General features: G+C 43.5%; 1 protein-coding gene across 1 annotated transcript in view; it reads right to left on the bottom strand.

The window, feature by feature from the left end:
* Nucleotides 1-9,728: 9,728 nt before the first annotated feature.
* NXPH2 (neurexophilin 2) overlaps nucleotides 9,729-20,845 on the bottom strand; it is a 34,895-nt gene continuing 23,778 nt past the window's right edge. The window contains exon 2 of the mRNA XM_038181956.2: nucleotides 9,729-12,466. Coding sequence (XP_038037884.1) covers nucleotides 11,723-12,466 — 744 coding nt within the window. The 3' untranslated portion in view covers nucleotides 9,729-11,722. The remainder of the gene's footprint in view (nucleotides 12,467-20,845) is intronic.

Raw genomic sequence — 20,845 nt, 5'->3', positions numbered from 1 at the left:
TTAAAAACAAACACAAAACATGGGGCTGGCTCAGCAGCACTGAGCGGTGCTGAGGTCGATGAGTGGTAAAACATAAGCAGCTTGTACAGCTGTGTGTGGAGATTCCTGTCAGAACCATCAATACTGCTGGCATCATTTAGTAACTTTTATTTGGCTCTTACAAGTCTACAAGTGTCAGAATTGGCTTCTTTTCCTGCTGATAAAAAGGATTTAAGTGCTTGTAATGGAGATGCCAATTTCCCCAGAGCTGCCTGCAACATGCTGCCTTGGAGGAAAGGAAAAAGGAAAGGCCATGGCTGGCTTGGTAGGGCTGAGGCTTCAGTTACTTACACCTGCTTACAGTTAGTGTCTTTGTAAGTGCTTGTCAAAGCCATTTGGTCACCAATTTATGCCAAAAGAGTGAGGTTGAGGGTGAAGGAGGACGTTCATGTATTGTCCACACCAGGGCTCTCCCACAGGGTGGAAGGGTTGTTGGTGAGGCAGTAAAACTTGTACTGAAGCCCTGATCACTGTCTGCCTTCATGGTGAGTGTCTTACATCTAGCCTTCAGCTTCTTCAGCTGTCGCATCAACACCTTTCTCCACCAGTTGAAATACCTGTGGTTTTTTTCCTAGCCAGTTCTCTAAATGTGTAATATTCTTTGAGCATGATACATTATTAGAGTTTGCAGCTGAACTTGCTCCTGGTTTGATCACGACCTCCCTGTATTTAGGATTAATTTCCCTGTAGTACGCTTAGCTCTGCATGCATGTGTGCACAGACATGCACAGAGCAAAAATGCCTGGCTAGGATTTGCTAAGAAGTTGTTTGCTTAATTCTTGTGCATGAGCAGTCATAGGAATGTCTTTTGCAAACCAGAATGAGAAAGGTACCATTGCAGATTTCTTAAACTGTGGATTTTTCTTCTGTGCCTTAAGTAAATACCACCTACTGTTATCAAGTAAATGATAAGCAGAATGTGCACAGGGGATGAGGGCTTTTATTTCCAGTGAGTTTGAGCTGGAAGGACTTGACACCTTCACACTGCAGGCCAAGTACTCATCCTTCCCATTTGCACCTAGCAAAATTTTTTTTGCTCCCACTCTCCTGGGTTGACAGCTGCTTGGGGAATAGGTGAGGAGAAATGACACTGAAAAATAGATCCTGGCTCTGTTGTGAGCACTGTGCTCAATAGCCTGTTTCTGAGTAGGTGGATGGCAGAGTTATCATAACTGCGCTTGGAAGATCTGCAGGAAGAATAACTCAGAGGGGAACGGTGATCTTTCTTTGGTCCTTGCCCAGGAACTGCGTTAGCGCGATGCGTGTCCTTCTGGGGCCCTGTAATGGGATTTGAACAAAAACGTGTGCCAGAGCCTGCAGGTTGTAAATGATACTTGTCAGGCTGGCTGGGAAATGCTTTTTCGATTGGTTAAAGAGAGATTACCTCTTGTTCTTTAGATGTGCTGCTACATTAACATGCCAGGCATGAATATTACTGTCTTAATAGCCTTCAAAAGTGACAAAGTTATAGGATCTGTTCATTAGCTTTGCCTTTGCTTGAAAAATCATTAAAAAAAGAAGCGTTTTTCCTTAAAAATATGTAGTACATATTTGAAAATGTCCCTACAAGTGAGGGAAATTCTAAAAATCAATGAGCTGGAGGGTTTTATATTTAATAACACAAGTAGGTATGTGCAAAATGAAGAAAAACAGCGCTTAAAGCAGATCTTGGTACTTCCCTCTTACAGCTGTTGTTACCAATTCTTCATTTGTCACACCCATTAAAGCTTTGCCAAACACTTCATTCCATTCTCTTGCATGTAAGCAAATGTTAGTTTGAACTAAGTCAAGTTTTGAGGGTATGACCAATTTAAGGTGCATCAAACTGGTCAGGCTTCCAAAGAATGGCTACTTTGAGGGTGTTTCAACAGTTTTGAAAGGCCAGTTGTAGTTTTTAGCAATTGTAGTCCTTCAGAAAATGTTATATTATGTATCATTAAATACGTATATTGAAGTGTACAGAGCAGAGGTTTTTTAGACAACACATTAACTTTGGTATCTGCAGTTCTAAAGGGTCTCCATGCTTCTTGTAGGTTTTTGAATATTGCTGCAATGGAAAGGTAAAGAACTTCAGATTTTGCAGATTGCAGTGCTTGAAGTGTTTCCCTATCATAAAGTACATATTTGAGTCCTGGCATACAAAATGTATTCATTATATTGTTTTTAATTTGACCACAAAACTCAAGGCAATCCTGTGTTCTGTAAGAGCAAGCTAACCTACAAGCTCCGATATTTGCAATGTGAAGTCAGGGAAGCCATGGGAAGTCAGAGCTAAAGAAAAGTATTGCAGATCTGAAACTTTATCCATTGAGGTCTCATTGTATGAATCAAAACATTGCAGTGAAATCCCATCAGTGTTGACAAAACTGCCCCAGGATCTCTCTTTACCACCCATCCCCTATTATCTGCTGCCTTCCATCAAAAGTTAGACTGACAGCCAAAATTACTGATGTAATTTCAACCCTATCCCTTTTGGCCTTTGTCTGCCTGTTTTTGTAGGTAGTGCAGAATATATTCCTGTGAGCTATATATCCCTGTCATCAGGAGTCATCTTGTAACCTGTGATCATCTAAAGATCCCCCTTTTTTTTTTTTTTTTTTTTGTAGAGAACTCTACAGATTTATAGGGAATCATCTCAAAATTGATAGTTACAAAGGTTTTAAACAGTTAAAATAAGGCACTGCGGGTCCGATGTACTGAATTATCGCTGTGTACATAAGTCAGGATTCAGGGAGAAAAGGCAGACGTGATGACGGTACAATTTGTTTTCTGAAATGTTAGTTGAGTGGAATATTTCCCTTATTACAAAAATGCATTAACCAAATACACATGCATATTTTGAGCATCAATATTATGTTTTCATATCCTGCGCTAGATTAAAATGTCAATCATAGTATCCATATTTCATGGTCCTCGAGAAGCCTCGGGGAAGGTGCACATGTCTGGTGTTACTCGTGTTCCGCCAATAAAACAACACTCGAGAAGGAAATCTGTACAGGCCATATCGCAAGATGTCAAATTAATTGTACCAAAATAATGAGTTAGCACCAAATGCTAATTAAATATTGATGGAAGTCATACTTTCAATTATCTTCATTATGGTGCAATGTTTTATGTAGACATGAAAAGCTTGGAATGTGGGCATATATTTTAATTAGTCTTGTCATATAAAAACACTCGAGTTATTTCTCTTCTGTAAAATCCATTTTTAATGCGCTGGAGGTCCACAATCAACTATCTTTTTGATACAGTGGAATTCATTAAGTGTTTGTGTTCATCCCCTTTTCTTCCTTCTTCCTTTACAAAAACTCAGAGAAACAACCATCCTTAACAGGGATGCTCTGTAAATATGGGCTCTGTTGCTGCTAGCCTCGTTGGACATGCTCTGCCTCCATGCCTTTTCTCCCGATCAGGGCACTAAAACTTGGGACTCTGCTTTGAGCCTTCATAGGATTTCTAGTGATGGTATGAACTTGCTACCTGAAGTCCTTTGGTTCTCCTGGAAGTAGGGATCAGTTTCACTTTTCTGAGACATTTCTGAGCATTTGCTCTAATTTACGCTCCTCCTGTCTCCTCTCCTCCTTCACAAGGCTTTCTTTGCTCGGCTGAACTGAGATGGTGGCAGGTAATTGCTGCAGTTAGGCCACAGGAGCAGAAGAGGAAGGGTCAACAGCAGCATCTCAGTGTCAAACAGGATGGCAGCTCTAGAGGGGCTTAGCAGAAAGAAATCCAAAAGCAGGAGTGTTGCAGCAGAAAGCTGAGCTGACGTAGAGAGGTGTAAAGTAAGCAAGGTGTAAACCAGGAGAACCTCTGCAGTGAGGAAAAGGCTTTTAAGCTGAAAAAGAACTAAACAACAGCTTTTCGGGAAGGGCTTAATTACTCAAAAAAGATGCGGGACTGTGTTGCTAGGACTTCATTCCCTAGAGGCTAATAAGATGGCAAGAATCTTGCCATGATATTTCCGTATGTGAAATTCTCGTTGAGAAAAATGGGCAAATTTACCCCAAAATTGACATTTCAAATGCATGTAGTGTGCAACCTAGTTGCACTTAAGATCCTTGAGCTCTCATAGAAACACACACAAAAAGACTTCCAAGGTTAAAAGTCCTGTAAAGTGCTGTCCTAGAACTTTAAGGAGGGAAAAAAGTAAACATTTATCTTTAATAAACAGAGGGTGGAAATAAATGGGTGAAAATTGATCCTATCTTCAGACTTTGTGGAAAAGAAAATTTCATGTTGACCTACTGCTTGGATGGACCTTCCCAAGCTGGGCTGGATAAGAGGTGTGCTGGCTGTCTGGGAATAAGGCAACATTGAGGTTGTGCTGCTATGGGGAGAGGGTACGAGGTGGGGAATAATGCTCTTCTTCTGTCTCTTGGCCCTAATTAGCTGTCTTTGTGGTGAATGCTTACAGCAAAGCCTGTGTTCTGCACTGGTGTGTCTGCGCCTCCATCTGCAGGATGGGTGAAAGAAGCCCAGACCCCACGAGCATTGATACTGTCATTTCTGAGAGCACTGAAAACTTGAGTAGGTGCTGGTAGGTGAGATATAATTAGAAAGGGGGACGTAGGGTTTTTCCTTGTGGAAGGTGCAACCTTAGTGTTGTTATCTGAGCATAAATTGTTCCTAAAAGGTGAGCCTGATATTATTCACTGTGGAATACACATGAACCCTGTGAGAGGCATCTGAAAATTACCAGCGGTGAAGCATGGCAGAGCAAAAGAAGCACTTCAGCTGAAGAATAGATAATGCCCAGCAGAGCATAACTGCGGTACCAGCTGCTGAGAGGGTAATTCAATGCTCATAATGATTTTCAACTTCATTCTAAAACTATCACTTTGGAAGTATTCCTCATCTAAAGTACAAAGTTTCCCCAGACCATCAGAATAGAATCTCTCCACATCCTCAACATGTGAAATTAATGACTGGATATTATGCTGAGAGCCATTTAATTAAAAACACTTCCATTAATAATGCAGTTGGAGACTGTATGTGTATTATGTAATTAAAGATAGTACATCAGTAAATGATACTATGCAAAACCAATTCAAAAAATTCAAATGAAGCAGTGTAACATAAGGAACTTAATTCAACTGGGAATAAAAGTCAATGTGAAATAAGCTCAGTTTTTCCTGGAAGCTGCAATTAATCTGCTTCTGGCAATGCTATTCAATACTTATGTTTTAAATACGGGGTTCTGCTTGTTTTAAAGGTAACTGGTGTAATGTATCAAATACGTTTCCCTCTCCACTTCCTTTACCAAATAAAATTACAACCAGTCCTTCTATCTCAATGCACTGAGTGTGGATGATTTAATGGGTCTGGACTACCTTGCATGCTATTCATCCATGGTACCATTTTACTTTGAGCAGTGAGGTTGTGCTTGGCTGTCACAAAATGCTGTGGGTCTCGTAAATATAAATACTTTACAACTGGCATAAGAAAGTTGGAAGAGAGGGTGCTCCCTTGGGACAGAGCATTGCCTCCAGGAAGCTTGGGTTCCTTGGTTTCCCAAGATTTCTTTGGCTAATCCAGATCTTCAGTGATTGAAGCCAGAAATGCTGCAGTTAAATACAATTGACATAAGGCTACTTAATTCCAATCCACTTCTCAAGTACTAGATAATGTTAAATAGGCTTGCTTTATCATCTTAAATGTGGCATCTTGAAGTATTTTTAATCCTTTGGTTTACCTCCCCAGAAATCTGTGTTAAGTATTCTGCACTGGGCTGCCAGGTTTGTGGTGTAAGTCAGCTCAGCATCACCTGCCATTGTGGTGTGTGCTTCAAAAACACCTAAAAATGTGGAAGAGCCTAAGTAGTATTGACATAAAATAGACTCAGGGTTCCTTAATACTCAGTTCTCTTACCAAGCTGAAATGCAAATGCTCAAATTTTGAAGTCCTTCAGTTAAAATTGGCTTGACAAATTTTGAAACCTGGACTTTTTTAGAGCAGTCCACACAAAAATAGATGTGAATTGTTACACAAGTGGCTGCAGTTAGTAATGCTGGTGTTGCCATGTCCCCAGGAACACACCCAGAGCTTGGCGCTATGGAGCTGATGCTGCCCCCGGGGTGGGACCATGGGGTCCCTGTGTCCTGCTGCCACCTTCTCCAGGTCCCTGTGAGATGCAGCTGCCCAGCATCCATCCTGCCAGGTGGGCAGCGGTGTTGTGTCTGGGCTGGAGAGCCCCATGTCCTCCCTCACCCAAGAGCTAAAAGAGCTCAGTGTGAGTTGTTTCATCAGGGACTTCCAAAAATATGGGTAGGGGAGGGATGCAATCACTGCCCATCCCTCTGGAAAGCTCACAGCTGGGACATTTATCAGAACTTCGCTCTCAGGGCTGCTGAGGTGTTTATCACCTTCATCAGGAATATCTGTGTGATGTTCTGAGTCCCAGCTGGAAGGAATTGAGTTACCTGCTTTGAGCTTGCCTGCAACTGTACAAGCTGTAGGCTGGAACGTGGTTAAGGTTTTACAGGTACACTCAGAGTTTGGGCAGCTGAAGCGTGCTGTGCCAGCCTTGTGTAACCTTCACCCTTTCCCCAATGTGGCTTGGTGCTGGTGAGTGCAGCGGATCTATCCCATGGCATGCATGTGGGTGCTGGCAGCATCAGTGCTACCTACAGGACCTGTAGACCAAAAGATCCCAAGTCTTGTTTCTTGGGAAGTAATGTTGGCTGTAGCAGATAATATAAATTTGACCAGTGCTATGAGATCCAGGCAAACACACTGATAACTTCAGTTGCTTTATTTTATTTTATTTTATTTTATTTTATTTTATTTTATTTTATTATTTTATTTTTTCCATTTTAAACTTTAGGGCTAATTCATATAGCCTCACTGTCTCATATTCCACTCTTCACTTTCTTGCCAATTTGGAACCAATTATAATGTATCACCTTTCAGGAAGATCACCAGCGTATTTGGAGCTGTTAAGATAAGGTAGCCAAAGCTTAATTGACTGCATAATGATAGCTGAGCCACATACTGTCTGGGAATGAGGCAAGAGACTAGGGAACCTGAATTTGCATCTGAAGTGGCTAAAATGTAAAGCAGCCAAGGGCAGGTGTACAGAATAATTGGAACGTGAGATGCTAGGATCAGGGTGACAATAAAACTGTTTTCTTTACTAACGATAGTCAAAGGAAGAGGTGCAAGGTGAGTAGTGGGACATCAGAGGAAACATTGCAGAAGCAGCTTTTGCTTCTCTCCTGGGACTGTGCCCACTGCTATGGCCAGGCTGTGTTCTGCAGGGTCCTGTGTGCTGCTCCCATGACCCAGGTCTGGATGAAATCCCAAACCTGGCCTGGAGATCCTGCAGCTGGAAGCTGCCTTCTGGCTGAAAACCTACGGGTGCTCCGGGCTGGTGAGCTGAGCAATTTGGTGGGCAGCGGCAGTCTGCAGGGTGATGTTGCTGCACCATGAGGCTGGCAACACACAGTGGATTTCATCCAAGTTGCATCACTACTAAACGTAGATCTGAGCAGGCTGTGCTGCTGGCATGTGGCTTAACTTCTTTTTTCTAGCTTTTGAGACCTGAACCCACCTGGGACATGATATCGACTTGTGACCCTGATTCTGGAAACCTGTGAGGGGGTTATGCTAATTCCTAGTTTTTAGTCAGTGACCGATACAGTACAGGTAAAATTCTCTGTATACACTTCAATTTGAGTTGCCCATGTGTTAGAAACTTCATTTTATTTTATTCATTTTAAAATACAAGAAGTAAACTGCTTCTGGTGGATGCATCTAAGAGATGTTCACAAGAGGCAGAGATGGGAATGGCATAGTCTAGCTTTTCAAATGAGACAGCCTACAGCTAAAAATGTATTTGATTGATGTGTGTTTCCTTGAGCTGCTTAGTTTGCGACTTGTTATTGTCTTTTCTACTGTGCATATTTGAATAGGAACAGTGGTAATGACGAATCATTATTATACTATAAATAAAACATTATCCAGATTATGCTGGTCAACGGAGCATAAAACAAATAGCAAATTCTAATGTCCTTGAATTACCCATGATTTTGGGGGAGGGAGGTAGCAGCTCAGGATTTGCACCGAACACCTTCATATCCGAGTGATGGGGAGAACAGCAGCCAGCATATTTAGTGAGGAGTTTAAATTCTTATTTGCATTGATATAAATACATGCAAAACTCCACTGTTGAGATTTGGATTGATTTATAACTCAATATATTAAACTTTTTTGAATTAGATGAGAAACATTGGTTCTTCAGTCATAAGTCATTCCTGCTCACTTGGGACATTTTCTAAAAAATGGTGTATTTTCTTTGCTTCCAAGCAATTATTTTAAGGTGCATGACATTTAATCTACTAAATTCTTATTTCAAAATTCTCTGGATAAGGGTCATGAGTGACAATTATTGAAATTTGAAACTTGTATAAAAAGTCATCTGTTTATACAGAAAATTCTTTTTAAAGTAGTGCCTGTTCTGTGTAAAATTAAATTTTGTTCTGTTTACACAGGTAGTGAAACTCCAGTTAATAAAGTCTGTCACTGTTAGGTTCATTGGAGCATATTTTGCTTAACTTGCTAGGCTGAAACACTTTCTTTTTAATCTGATTTTTGACTGCAAGTCCTTTCTTGGAGTGATTTTCTCAAAAATGATATTAAAAAGTGCGCTGTAATCATTTGGGGCTGATTTTTAAGGTACTGATCAGAAACAACGCAGTGGGTAGGGGTGAGTTTTGTGACATAATGAATTTTGGTACCAGGGCTCCATCCCTCACAGGGTCGAGCACAGAGCCAGGCTGCCCCAGTGCACTGGGGCTGGAGGAGGAGGAAGAGGAGGGTGGTGGTATAGGGCTGCCATTGCTAAGCAGGCCAGAGCTCCACATGGGTGATCCTCTCCCTCAGCCAATGTTTGGCCTGCTGTAAGGCAAACCCTGAGCCTTCAGGGGCAGCTTCTCCTAGGTGTGTGGGGCCCTCTGGGCCAGGGCCTTTAACTTGGTGGAAAATGTTCAGCTCTCCCTGGCATATGTTGTGTTCACTGGTGCGGCAGGAGAGGAGCAGGGCTGGCAGTGGTCACTCCTCAGCCCTTAAGGGGAAGGAAAGCTCCTTGGGGGGATTTATGGGTGGGCCTGAGACTTGATTCAAGTCATCTGCTGCTGCCTGGGCACCTGTCTTCTAGGTGTGTGAGCTCATTTTGCTACCTGGCGCTTGGCTCACAACAAATGGAGGCTTGAGGCCTTTCCCTAGCCCTGCTTGCCTGCCACAGGCCCTGGACCCTGTGGTGTGGGATGCCCAGCACAGGCCTTGGCTCTGCAGCTGCAGGTGGAGAACCAAGCTCCTACCCCAGAAACTCCCCGAGCACGGACGGATCAAGCAGCAGGCCCTGCATCTCCACAGAGCCTCTGCTGGACAGGAACCCAGCAGACATGAGCCCAACCCCTCTACTTTTAATGCCCTGGTTCAGGGGCCTTATGTAATAATTAAGCAGTCCATGACCATGTTCATCAAACCATCCACTTCTCAGCTGCCATAAACACTATCAAACCTATTCAGCCCAGGCTTCTAGCGCAGTCAGGTGCAGGCCAGACTTAAATATCTCATCAAAGAACAAATTCCAGCTGGGAAAAATACTCAGTGATGTGTAGCAATATCTGAGTTTTTGTGCATAAGGACACAAAGTGATATTGGGGGAAAAAAATCCAATTTACCACAAGTGAGTGACAGATTTAGCAAACTCTCTTTATTTACATACAAATACATGTACACATATATTCTGTATATGTACACATATTCAAGTGTATATACATATATGGTTTCCACGTACTCTACAATAAATAGCATGTAGGGTTTTCTTTTAATTGCCTACAGTGCTGAGTAAAAATACATGGCAATAAAATCATGGCTTACAGCTAAGTTACAAAAGCACCAAACACCGAACCCATAGCAATAAATCCAAGCTTATATACAGCTAGAACGAGGACACGCTATACAGAATACAAAGTAGAACATCTTGTAGGAATCAACAATAATTGACAAACTAAAAACATCATTTAGAACAGGAGAGACTCTATAAAATGGAGGAAAACATTCAGATTTGTGATGAAACAAAACCACACACTTAAGTTTGTCACCTAAAGAGAAAAGCAAATTAACCATTACCTTTATTTTTTTGACAGAATAAATTCATGTGTGTGACTTTACCATGGAAATCAGAATTAATCTCATGAGTGAGTCCTTCTGAGCTGCCAGTCATTTGTCTGGGTGCATAAAACTTGAGCAAAGTATTTTAACAGTACTTCATTTAAGCTGCGTGTAGCTTCTTGGGCCCTGCGTGTTAGTTTGATTATAGGTAATGAAAAACACTTCCTCAGCCAGCTTTTTGCACGGGACCTGTAATATCAGGCTGTCACAGGGGTCTGCGATAGCAAACCAGCAGCAGTGGTAAAATCAATACTGAAAGAAAGCCTGGGGAATTTGTGCTTGGCGCCGCACCGCTGGAGCTAGCTGCTACTGACTTCAGAGGGAGCAACAGCTTTGCTTCTGAAGCAAATTCCTAGCCAGACCCTTGGGTTTTACAACTACAAGATGTTTTCTGTACAAGGTGTGAGTCTGGCTGAGTGTTTTCATATCGATAGCAATTGTTTGAAATCTGCTTTATGAGGTGAAGATGCATAGATTTTTGTTGTCCTCTGTTTTTCATTGCCTATGTACTGACCTTCAATATGCAATGCAATGCTAAGGAAGACAACTGGGTGCTGTTAAGCAGAAAGCTCGTGTTACTCAGGCATCATCCTTACACTGTGATACATTTTCTTTGCCACAGTATAGTGGTAGCAAGACAATTGCTTCCTTTGAGGGGAAACCAGCCCCTGTTACCATTTTCAGACTTAAACAGAGATTATCTTTTTCCAGGGTATGTATACTCTCACCATGAAACTAGTACAAGTGTGCAAACACTTAAGAATGATCAAAACCAGTGATGACCACAGAAGGAAGAAATGTACACCAAACCTGCACACCTGGTGGGTCTAATAAACTAAAACTCATCAGTGTTTAAGTACATCATTGCATATCCATGGGTAAAAGTCTGAAGGAAGAACTACTCACTCTTCACTTCAACGAATACGTACAACTACTACAACTCATAGAAATGCAGCTTCCTTTTCTTTTTCCTAGAAATAACACTTTCAATATTTAGACTTGATCCTTTGAGCCCTGTGTGTATAACATTCTTTGTGAAATTAGTGGGAGAGCTGTTTATTTGGGTTTCCATATAAGCAGCTGAGAATCACTTGTTCTTTATATTGTCACCTCCTAAAGTTCCCAATGAGAAACAGGATCGTTTCCTGCTAAGTGTTGTCCAATTCAAGTAAAAGATAACCTCTCTGCTGTTGAGTCTTCTTTAAAAAAGAATTATTTTCATGATCGATGCTCATTACAGACAAAATTTGCTTTGATTTCTTTTTTTTTTTTTCATCATGTGTCTGCCTGGTGGTTCCCTTGTGAATGATGAGAGCGCTAAAGTGCAATGGTCTCAAATGAAAATGATTGTTACATGAACAGTTTGATTATTTACGATACAGCACAAACACAGCTACAGTTTTAAAAGACTTTTTAACCTGCTAGGAAAACATATTTCTCCAGAAGGTTAATGGGAATGCTGATTTGTATGACTGATGCTGGATCTTTACCGTTACTGGCGGCTGTCTCAGCCAGAGGACAGGTACGGAGTCTCGCTATGGTAGTTGTAATCAGGACAGACCTTCTGCACCAGTTTGTAATCTACGCTGTAAAAAGCAATGTAAATGCAGATAACTTTAAAGGGTTTAGAACACAACCAGGAGACATGGCTTTGAGTCTGCTCTTGATAGCAGATCTTGGAGGGGTCGAAATTGCACAAGGCAGTTTTTTTAGCGCGATCTGTTTTTTCGTACTCGATCCGGCAATTGAAGGACTTGGATTCCTTGGTCTCCAGCGTTGACTGCGGAGACGACTCAAACTCAACCACCTTGGAAGGTGGCACCAGGCTTACAGAAACGTTCCCGAGACCTGTGGAGTTATGTCGGAAATAAACGCTGAAGGTGCCGTTGCCATGATCAACGATTTTCCCTGTGATCAGGAGGTTCAGTTTAACAGTTTTGATGTTAGAGTGGAAGTCGCCCCATCCAAACATCTTCTTGAATTTCCCAGTTTTTACTATAGGTCTGCGTTTAGTTCGTGCGAGAGATTCCTGAACCTCCGTGATGTTGGACAACCAATCCCAAAAGTTTTCTGTGCTGTCTGAGTAGGACACCTGGCCGTGTTTCAGTACTGGAGATGGCTTAACAAACAGGCGTAAGGGATTGATGATCCTGGAGTGGACCACGTTGTCGACCAATGTCTCTGCAGCATCCTTGTCTTCCCAGTCCAGCACGTCCGTGGCTTGTACGACTTGATTAGCATCACAAAATACCTGTTTCAAAACAGAAAAAGAATGGCATGAAGTATGAATATAAAAACGTCAAGATCCGAAAGGAGCTATTAATATTTCTTTTTATATCAGTGGGGACTGAACCACATCTGTGCCAGTCCAGTCACGCGGACTTCTGTAATGAGTAATTTCTACTGCCCCATGAAAGCTCAAGGATTTTATTCACAATAGCTTACGGCAGATGCAAAAAGCTCAATGGGAGCCATCCAGGGGAACAAATGCATAAATCTCTGGACAGGTCGAGGACTGTCACGTGTCAAGCAAGGCAAGCACACACTGCTCTCAGATGTGTTAGATAAAACCATGCCTAAGGACACAAGAAAACCCGAACAGCAAAGCAGTACCTCTGCTAAAAGATGGGGTGACAGACAAAAGCAGATTTTTTTTCCCATTCTGTTTTCTTTTTCTGCTTAGTTAACCTGCCAAATGCTTAAAATCCTCCTATCTGCACAATAAAATGTTTATTATACATTTGTATTTTTGGTCTTGTCTCTTCCATAGGCATACCTAACTTGGTATGCCCACTCGTGCTCTCAGTTTGAGTCAGACTGTGAACACAATCATAGCTTTTGGTGCGTTGATTGCAGGTGCTAAGCTGCCTGTATTTTGCAAGGCCTAACCTGCATGAGGAGCTGAGCAACTCCACTTGTAGAGCACGTCTCATCATTTTTCAGTAACATGACTAGGCCAAGCTAAGTCTAATGCAAAATAGTTTGAAGTCAGAGAGCAAATAACAATTCGTAGCAGTGACAGTGTTAGCTTTCTGACCCACGTGTCTCAGTAAATATCAGGTTCCCAATTCAGTGCACATAGATACTGCCCAGGTACATTCTTCCTGCACACCCTGAGAGGGGAGTCCTGTTGAAAAGACAGAAGTTGAGCATATAGTCAGGAAGTCAGAGGTAGGACCTGTGTTTTGACAGGCTAGAAGTGGACATTTGACTTGTTTTAAGGCCCTTGAAGTCTTAAACATAAAATTTGTAAAACGTATTTGCAAGGTAGTCCTCCTCAGGGCTATCCTACATCAGCATCCTCACGTACAAAGAGAAGCTTTTCAGCTGCATTATCATTCACCAACACGCTACCCATTGCATGAACGGCATGAAAAGCAGCTAAATAGGGAAAGAACTGAATTGTAGCGTGTTCCACCCCCAAAGAAAAGCTCCTTCCTCCTCCTCCTGGCAAAATGCTGCCCCGAATTTGTCATGGATCTTGCAGGGCTAGGCACTGGATGGTGGGCTGGGGAGGAAGGAGCACCCCTCCATAGGAAAATTATTTTCTTCTTTAGATTGGAAAGGGGGGAAAAAGACACCAGCGATCATTCTCAGCCTGAGACCTTGTATGTCAAGTCTCTGCCTCCATGCTACGTTTTTTATGGCTGAGCTACGAACTCGGGAAAATAGGAGATCCTAATGGAAGCAGAGACGGATGCTTATCTGCACCACCACGAATACTGCTGTCATAGCGATGCTGGGGGAAGCTGTCACGGTGATGGAAAGCTCCCGGTGCAGCACCGCATGTTTATGCATGGGTCCTCAGCCACTGCTAAGCCAGCCCAAGGGCTGAAGGTGAGCCAGGTGGCACTGGGAGCAGCTGGGAGCTCCCTGCTGCAGGCTGGGGCTGGCACCAAGGATGCAGAGGTGATGAAGGTGGGATGCCATCCTGTGGCAGCCCCAGGCTCCAGTGGGGATAGGGCTGAAAGTCCAGAAGCTTTTTTTCCTATTCGAAGTGCTAACACCCACTTGGAGGCACAGGCACCCAGAGCTGGTACCCGGCTGAGGACTGCAGGGGGTGAGGTGAAGGAGCTCTGCTGGCCCCAAAGCCTCTTGGTGCGCAGGAGGACCTGGCTTTGTGTCCACACACAGCTCTGCCTGTCCTTTGGCAAGGGCACAGGGACGCACACAGCCGTCCTTCTGGGCTGCTTTCCTTCCGCAGTGCTTATTGGTATGTGTGCAGCGGCTCTTTGGCTTTCCTCCCCTTCCTTTTAGGAAGAGATCTAGAGGGCATTGAGCCATGTGTTAGCGGTAATGCTCGGCGTATGGCTCTTCTGGGGGCGCTCACTCCAAATGAGATAGCAGAGCATTGCTTTCGGAAGTGCTTCTTTCCGCAGGCTCCGCCATAAAAAGAAGAAATATGTAGGATAAGGTTCGGGGGAGCTAAGGAATGGGAAACATTACCGCATGATAAAACAAGTCAGGATTGTCACATCGGGAAGTTATTAGGGCACAGTTATTTCACAGCCATGGTGGTGGAATTGCGGAGTTGTGCCATGCCAAGGCACTGCCACGACGTTTAATTGTGTATGTGTTGCAGTGAAGGAGCAGCTGGTACGCTCACAGTGAGACCTGCCGCTGGAGATGCAGTGACATGGGCTGGTTCATGTGGCAATGAACTGGCTTTCATAACACAGGAATACAAAACCATTCATGTGTTGAATCATGAGGATGCAATATTCCTGTTTAGGGCACTTACAGCACCCAGTAAGCGCTGCTGCTTCCTTAAAATGAGTATTTTTTTCCTCCTCTCTCAAACAGGTTGAAGACTACAGGACTTGGGCAGCCTTAACTCTTGACTCTGCCTCCTCCTGCTGCTGCCCTCTTCCCTCATCTTGCTGTAGGAATGAGGCTCGGGGGCTGAAAAAGTCATCGGCTCATTCAGTCACAGGAAAGGGGACTTTGCAAGCCCTGGATGGTACATTTGTGGTGTTCTGCAAACGTTCAATAAACAGTGCCTAACAAAGAACAGCCTGGTTCTGCTCGGTGCCCAGCGCAGGAGCACTCGTGAGGGCACCTTGTTCAGAAACATGGATAATATTTGTACAAAACCCTTTGTGTGTGTGCACAGACTTTGCTATTTTAAATAAAGCTTTCTGCAACACGAGAGAACCAAACCCTAACCCATCATTTGCTGCTACGCATTGCACAGACCCCTCACGTGATGACAGCCTTTTGCTATTAGCAGGGATGGGCCGATGCGTTTTGTTCAGCCGGTTATTCACTTTGGTTAGCAATTTCCAGGAAATAAAAAAATCCGTATTAAAAGAATGCAGAGCGTGCTGGAAAAAATGACCTCCTCAGCATCTTCCCATCTCACTACGATGCTTCTCTATAGTGGAAAATATTGCTAGGAAGGTATTTGAAAAAAATACTAGCTTAGGGAAGTTTGTATATACATTTAAATAGATGGCTGTGGCTGTAGTTCTCCTCTGCTGCACCTGCATTTTCCCATTCCCTCCAACCCATCAATTCCCAAGCAGAGGAAATCGCCTCATCTATTTTCTGTATTACAGAGGCTGTAAACTGTCACCTGGTTACCCCCAAATTTCCATCAGACCACAGATACTTTCCTGTACCGGGCATTATCTTGGACCTGTCACGCTGTGCAGAACCCACAACACGCCTCGCTCTTTTGGTGGGGTACGCTACCCACAGAAGCAGTTCAAACCAAAACATAACATCGTGTTTATTTGTGTGGTTTTCACTCAAACCACTGGCTCTTCCTGCATGCTTCTTTGAACGATTGTGATTTCTCTTCAAGGCCTTTCCCTTCCATGAATGATTCAGACCATGGCAGAGAGGCACGGGGTTGAATGAGGTCCCTGTGAACTATTTTTAAGAAATTAGTCTGTGCTGAAGCAACGCCAGTATCGGTAAATGCTGTATTTTTTGTATTTGCCCCGTTAAATTTGTGCTCGCTCACCTGGAACCTGCTCCCACACCTTCCTCCATGGGCAAGGCACTAAATAAAGGAGGAGCAGCCATGCAAGAGTTAACAGTCCTGATGCTTTGGGGACTTGATCCAGGTTAGTCATCAATCACCAGCAATCATTTCTGTAGCTTCTGCCCTGCCAGGAATCATTTAAAAACCGCCGGCAATTAGCTGAAATAAATAGGTCTGGTGGGATAAACTGCTCTGAAGCACCAGTCTGCCACTCGCCGGTGCTGCGGTGAGCGTTTTTATCCCGCAGACAAGAGAAAAACTCATCCTGGGGGAGCTTCCAGTGGGCTCCGAGCTCTCTTCTGGTCCCAGCCCTGCCGCTGCATCGCGAGGGTTTGTATTCATCTCACTGCTGTAGCTGCAGAGGATGCTGCCCTGGCTGCCTCGTGCTAATCTCAGCATCTTGCAAGCCACGCGCTGCAAGAATAAAGCAGAATCATTGAGCGGCCTCACGAAAACCTTGCTGTGAATGGGGGGGGTAGAAGGAAGAGAAATAGCTCTGCTTTATCTGTTTGAAAATTCAATGATTTCAACACATTTATCAAATTTTAAATAATTTATGTCTTGACAGGCCTTATCAATTTTGCAAAGCACACACATTAACCAGATACAATGATCTCATATTAGCTTTTTCAGCATCTTACACCAGAGCCCAGGAAGATTAATAAAAACTCAGACCGTCATCAATTAAATGGAAAAACATAAAATTGTGTTCCATTATAACCTTTTTTTTTTGCAAGAAAATGATGACGGCTCCTAATAATTCATCACAACAAGCTGAGTTTGAACTTTACCGATTATTAAATACGTTTTTCTCAAAGGCAGAGGCTGCGATGGGTTTTATGGCAGCAGATGCGACTGCTGTCAGGAATGCTTCAAGGAATTTAGGAATTAAGCTACGTCTTTTAGCAGGACTGTTGAAGAACCACATTTGTCTCACCCAGTCACAGCCTCATTTTGCAGGATGTTATAAGCACATGAGCTGCAATTGTAAGGTGGTTTAACTCTCATTTACTGCTGCAGCTTCTGCTAGGAATGAAAGCTTTGAATTAACAACTGGGGTTGTTAAAGGCAAAATTCTTTTGGATACTCGGATCTTCAGCAGCCCAAACTTATGTTCAGGTTTTTGCTTCAAAAACTTTGATTTTGCTTCCCTTCTCCCAGAAATGCTGCTGGGAGATGTTTGGATTTCCCTTGAGAAGACAAAATAAGAGATCGTGCAGGTCAGCCTGCACCAAGGAACGAGTCGCTGCTGGCTCAGAGTTGAAGAGGTTTCAGTGCCAGGCAGGTCCAAGGTTTTGCACCGATTCCTCCTCCACTGGACTTTGCAGTCAGCTGAGGGCCCTGGTCCTGATGCGCCGAGCCACGGACACGCGGCTGCAGCTACAGCAGGTGGGGGCTGAGCTCATTGCAGGAAGCACTGAGCATCCTGCCGTGATCTGGGGCTTGTGTCTTTTCCCAGGAGCTGTTTTAAATCAGATAGAGGAGTTGAGATAAGCTACTTTATTAGAAATTATTAAGTTCAAAAGTGTCTGTAAATACCTGAGGGCCTGGCAGCAGGGAATGTGGCTCACATACCGGGAAAATATCGAGAGCTGCAAAGGAGCGCAGCTAACTTCTGCCTTTCGCTTCAGCTGTGAGGAAAGTACAAAATGACTTGGAGATGAAGCGAAGCTAACACAAGGCTCTGTATTGGACTGCTGGCTTTACTTCCCGAGCTGAATTCTTCTGCTGTGGTGACGGAGGAGGTGCTGGGTGACCTGAGGGTGCTTGGGGTGGCCGCGGCGTGCCCTAGCCAGAGCCGGGGGTGTCCCTGGACCAGCCCCACAGCGTGGCAGCCCTTAAGCTGGTGGACAGGAGCAGACTGAGGAAGGAAGTACATTTTTCACAACTTCCAAAAATTAAAGGAATGACAGAAGGCATCGCAAGTGGAGGCAAAGATCAGGCACAACTGAACCTTACAGCCCATTAAACTTCCTGCCTGTAAAGGAATCCTGCAAGAAGATGCCTCTCACAGAGGGACGCTGTGCTTGGGGCCGTGCTGCGTGCTGCTGCCAGCCATGGGCAGTGAGATGCCCTCCTGCACTGAACCCCCCCAGCAGCTGTGGGAAAGTGTCAGAGCAGTGAAATGGGGATGTCACAGGAAGAAAATGAGGAATGAATCAATGGGACTCTGTATATTAATTGTGAATATTTGTATTTTCTGACACTGCATAACATTGCCTGAAATTCAACGAATCCTGATAAACATGAATATAAACTTAAATACCTGAAGGAGACACGACAGTAACAGCCAGCCCGAAGCTTTCTTTAACTGCTTAGCCTTTTGCCTTTCAGGAGTTTCAGACTGTCACGGAAGGTAAGGCAGAAAACATAAATTGGAAACATAAAAGCAAATGTGCAGACTCAGCACCATTTCCCCCACTACAATACGGCAAGTTCCTCTTTTATTCTCACGGCAGAAATACGGGAATTGAATAAAGTGGGTTCGCTGAGAGCCACTGAAAGGCGCTTTGCCATTTTTCTGCTAAAGATCTGAGAGAGAAAACCTCTATCTACATCTATGTACCCCTGAAGGCTAGGGAAGGTAACAGGTAGAAATCTTTGCTTTAACGAGAATATAGCTAACATTCAAATAACCTACAGACAAACATATCAGTCTAAAACAAATGGGCATGCTGAGAGAAGTTCCAATTCAGACCATGATTTCATTGCATATTTTTCAACAAAATGTATCCTTGATATCATATTTTAGAGAAAAATAAATAAAATAAAATTATCCACTTTTTGTGAGAAAGCAAAATAGTACTTTACTAAAACAGCACTTCAGTAAGGAAAGAAATCTGGGGGGGAGAAAGAAGCAAAAGAATAGAGAGGGAAAATTAAAAAAAAAAATAAAAGCCTGTAATTAATTCTTTTTCCAGAAAGGTATCTGTGGAAAGCATTTGCCATTTTACCCATAACCCCTACTAGTAGTTTCAGCTTAACTGTTCCCTCCAGCTTCAATTGGATAAATTGCATAGATGGCTTTTAAATGATATCCGTGTATTGCATTGATCTACCTTTTTGCTGAAACAACAGAAAATTCACTCTGAGAAATGCTACTTGCCAAAAAAAAATGCACACAACTCGGCTGTTGAAGACTTCACCTTATTCTACTTGAATCCATTAAAGATTCCCTTAAAGCTAAAATAGAGTCTTTGAGATAAAAAATAGGTATCTTATTTGTTTATAGAAAAAAAAAAAAAAGGTTCCTAATTTTGTCTGACATAGATTAGATATAAATATTGGTATTACTAAGTAGTTTTTCTCTTTGCCACTTGTGAGGCATCCGGCTCTTTTTGAAGGGTGGAGAAGTAATAGAGATGTAAACTATTCCGTGACTGATCTGAAAAGCAGTGTCATAACAGAACACCTAGATCAGTCACGATAGATAAAGAAATCTTAGTTGGGATCTGTACTTATGCAAGTACCTAAAATATTCGAGAAGCGTGTGTAGTTGATGAGAGGCCAGGAAAGGGAATGCTGCGGTGGGGGGGCTCAGCGGGGCAGCGTCTCTGGTAGAGATGAGCTGCCCTTCAGCAAGTGAAATAAAAAGGTCATCAAGTCTATGAAATACTAATGGCATAATCTGCCTAGATGGGACTTCTGAAGGACTTCCAAAGTCAGATGGCTAAAAGCTGAAAATCTGACTTTAAAAGTGGGAGTGCGCTTTTCTCAAGGCCAGTTTCTGGTCCTGGTAAGGGAAGGGGGAAGCTGAAACCTGACCTGAGCGTGCAGGTTCCTTGCTGCAGTGGGCTGGGGGCTCTGGCCATTTGCCTGGGCACCCAGGATGTTGCTTCTGGTGGGTGCCTTCTGGCCCCATTTGCTCCTGCCCTCCTCACAGCCTCTCCGTGACCACCCTGCTTGTTGCCAGCGGGGCCAGGGCACCAGTCCAGCTTTCAGAAGGAAACACCTCAACAACTGGGAAGGCTGCACCGAGCCCCCTGAGGTCTCTGGCCGTGCTCCCTGGGCACCTGCAAAGAGCTTCAGGTGCTCTTTGAATCACCGTGTTCAGCTGCTGGAAGTTCAAGCTGTGCTCATGAAACCTATTTTGTATGGAGCTTAGCTGGTGCTATGGACATGTATCAGCTCATGGGACTGAGACTTGTCCTTTAAGATGAATCTGGCCTCCCAACCAATATTTAAGTATTTTTAGAAGACATTTCTTTTGCCCGGTAAGCCTGTGAGATGTCCCAGGTGCTTTCAACCTCCACCATGCCACTTGCAGATGCTGCTCAGCGGCTTGCAGGACTAATACCTAAAAAAGCTTCCTCCGAGAGCAAATTGAAATGGAACCACTTCAAGTCCTTTGCCAAGACAGCACCTGCTGACCTGCTGTCTGTTGAACTTTACAGTTAATAATTCTCCCTCCTGCTTATTTCTTTAATGCCTGGGAGACTTCGCTTTACATTTGTGGAGATCAGTTCATTAAAATACTAATTTCAAAGTGTAATTATCTGTTGGTGAGCACTGCTGTTTGAACCAGCAGTAGCACTGATAGGCTCTGAACAGCAGGAGAGTTCATGGCTGCCCCAGTCCCACAAAGCTCCGAGCAGGAGTCACCAGGGCACTCGGACGGAGGTGGGCATGAAAAGATTTAGG

The sequence above is a fragment of the Anas platyrhynchos genome, chromosome 7 (genome assembly GCF_047663525.1).
Source record: "Anas platyrhynchos isolate ZD024472 breed Pekin duck chromosome 7, IASCAAS_PekinDuck_T2T, whole genome shotgun sequence".
Lineage (NCBI taxonomy): Eukaryota > Metazoa > Chordata > Aves > Anseriformes > Anatidae > Anas > Anas platyrhynchos.
The sequence above is the reverse complement of the archived record's forward strand: the minus strand, read 5'-3'. Positions and strand labels throughout refer to the sequence as shown.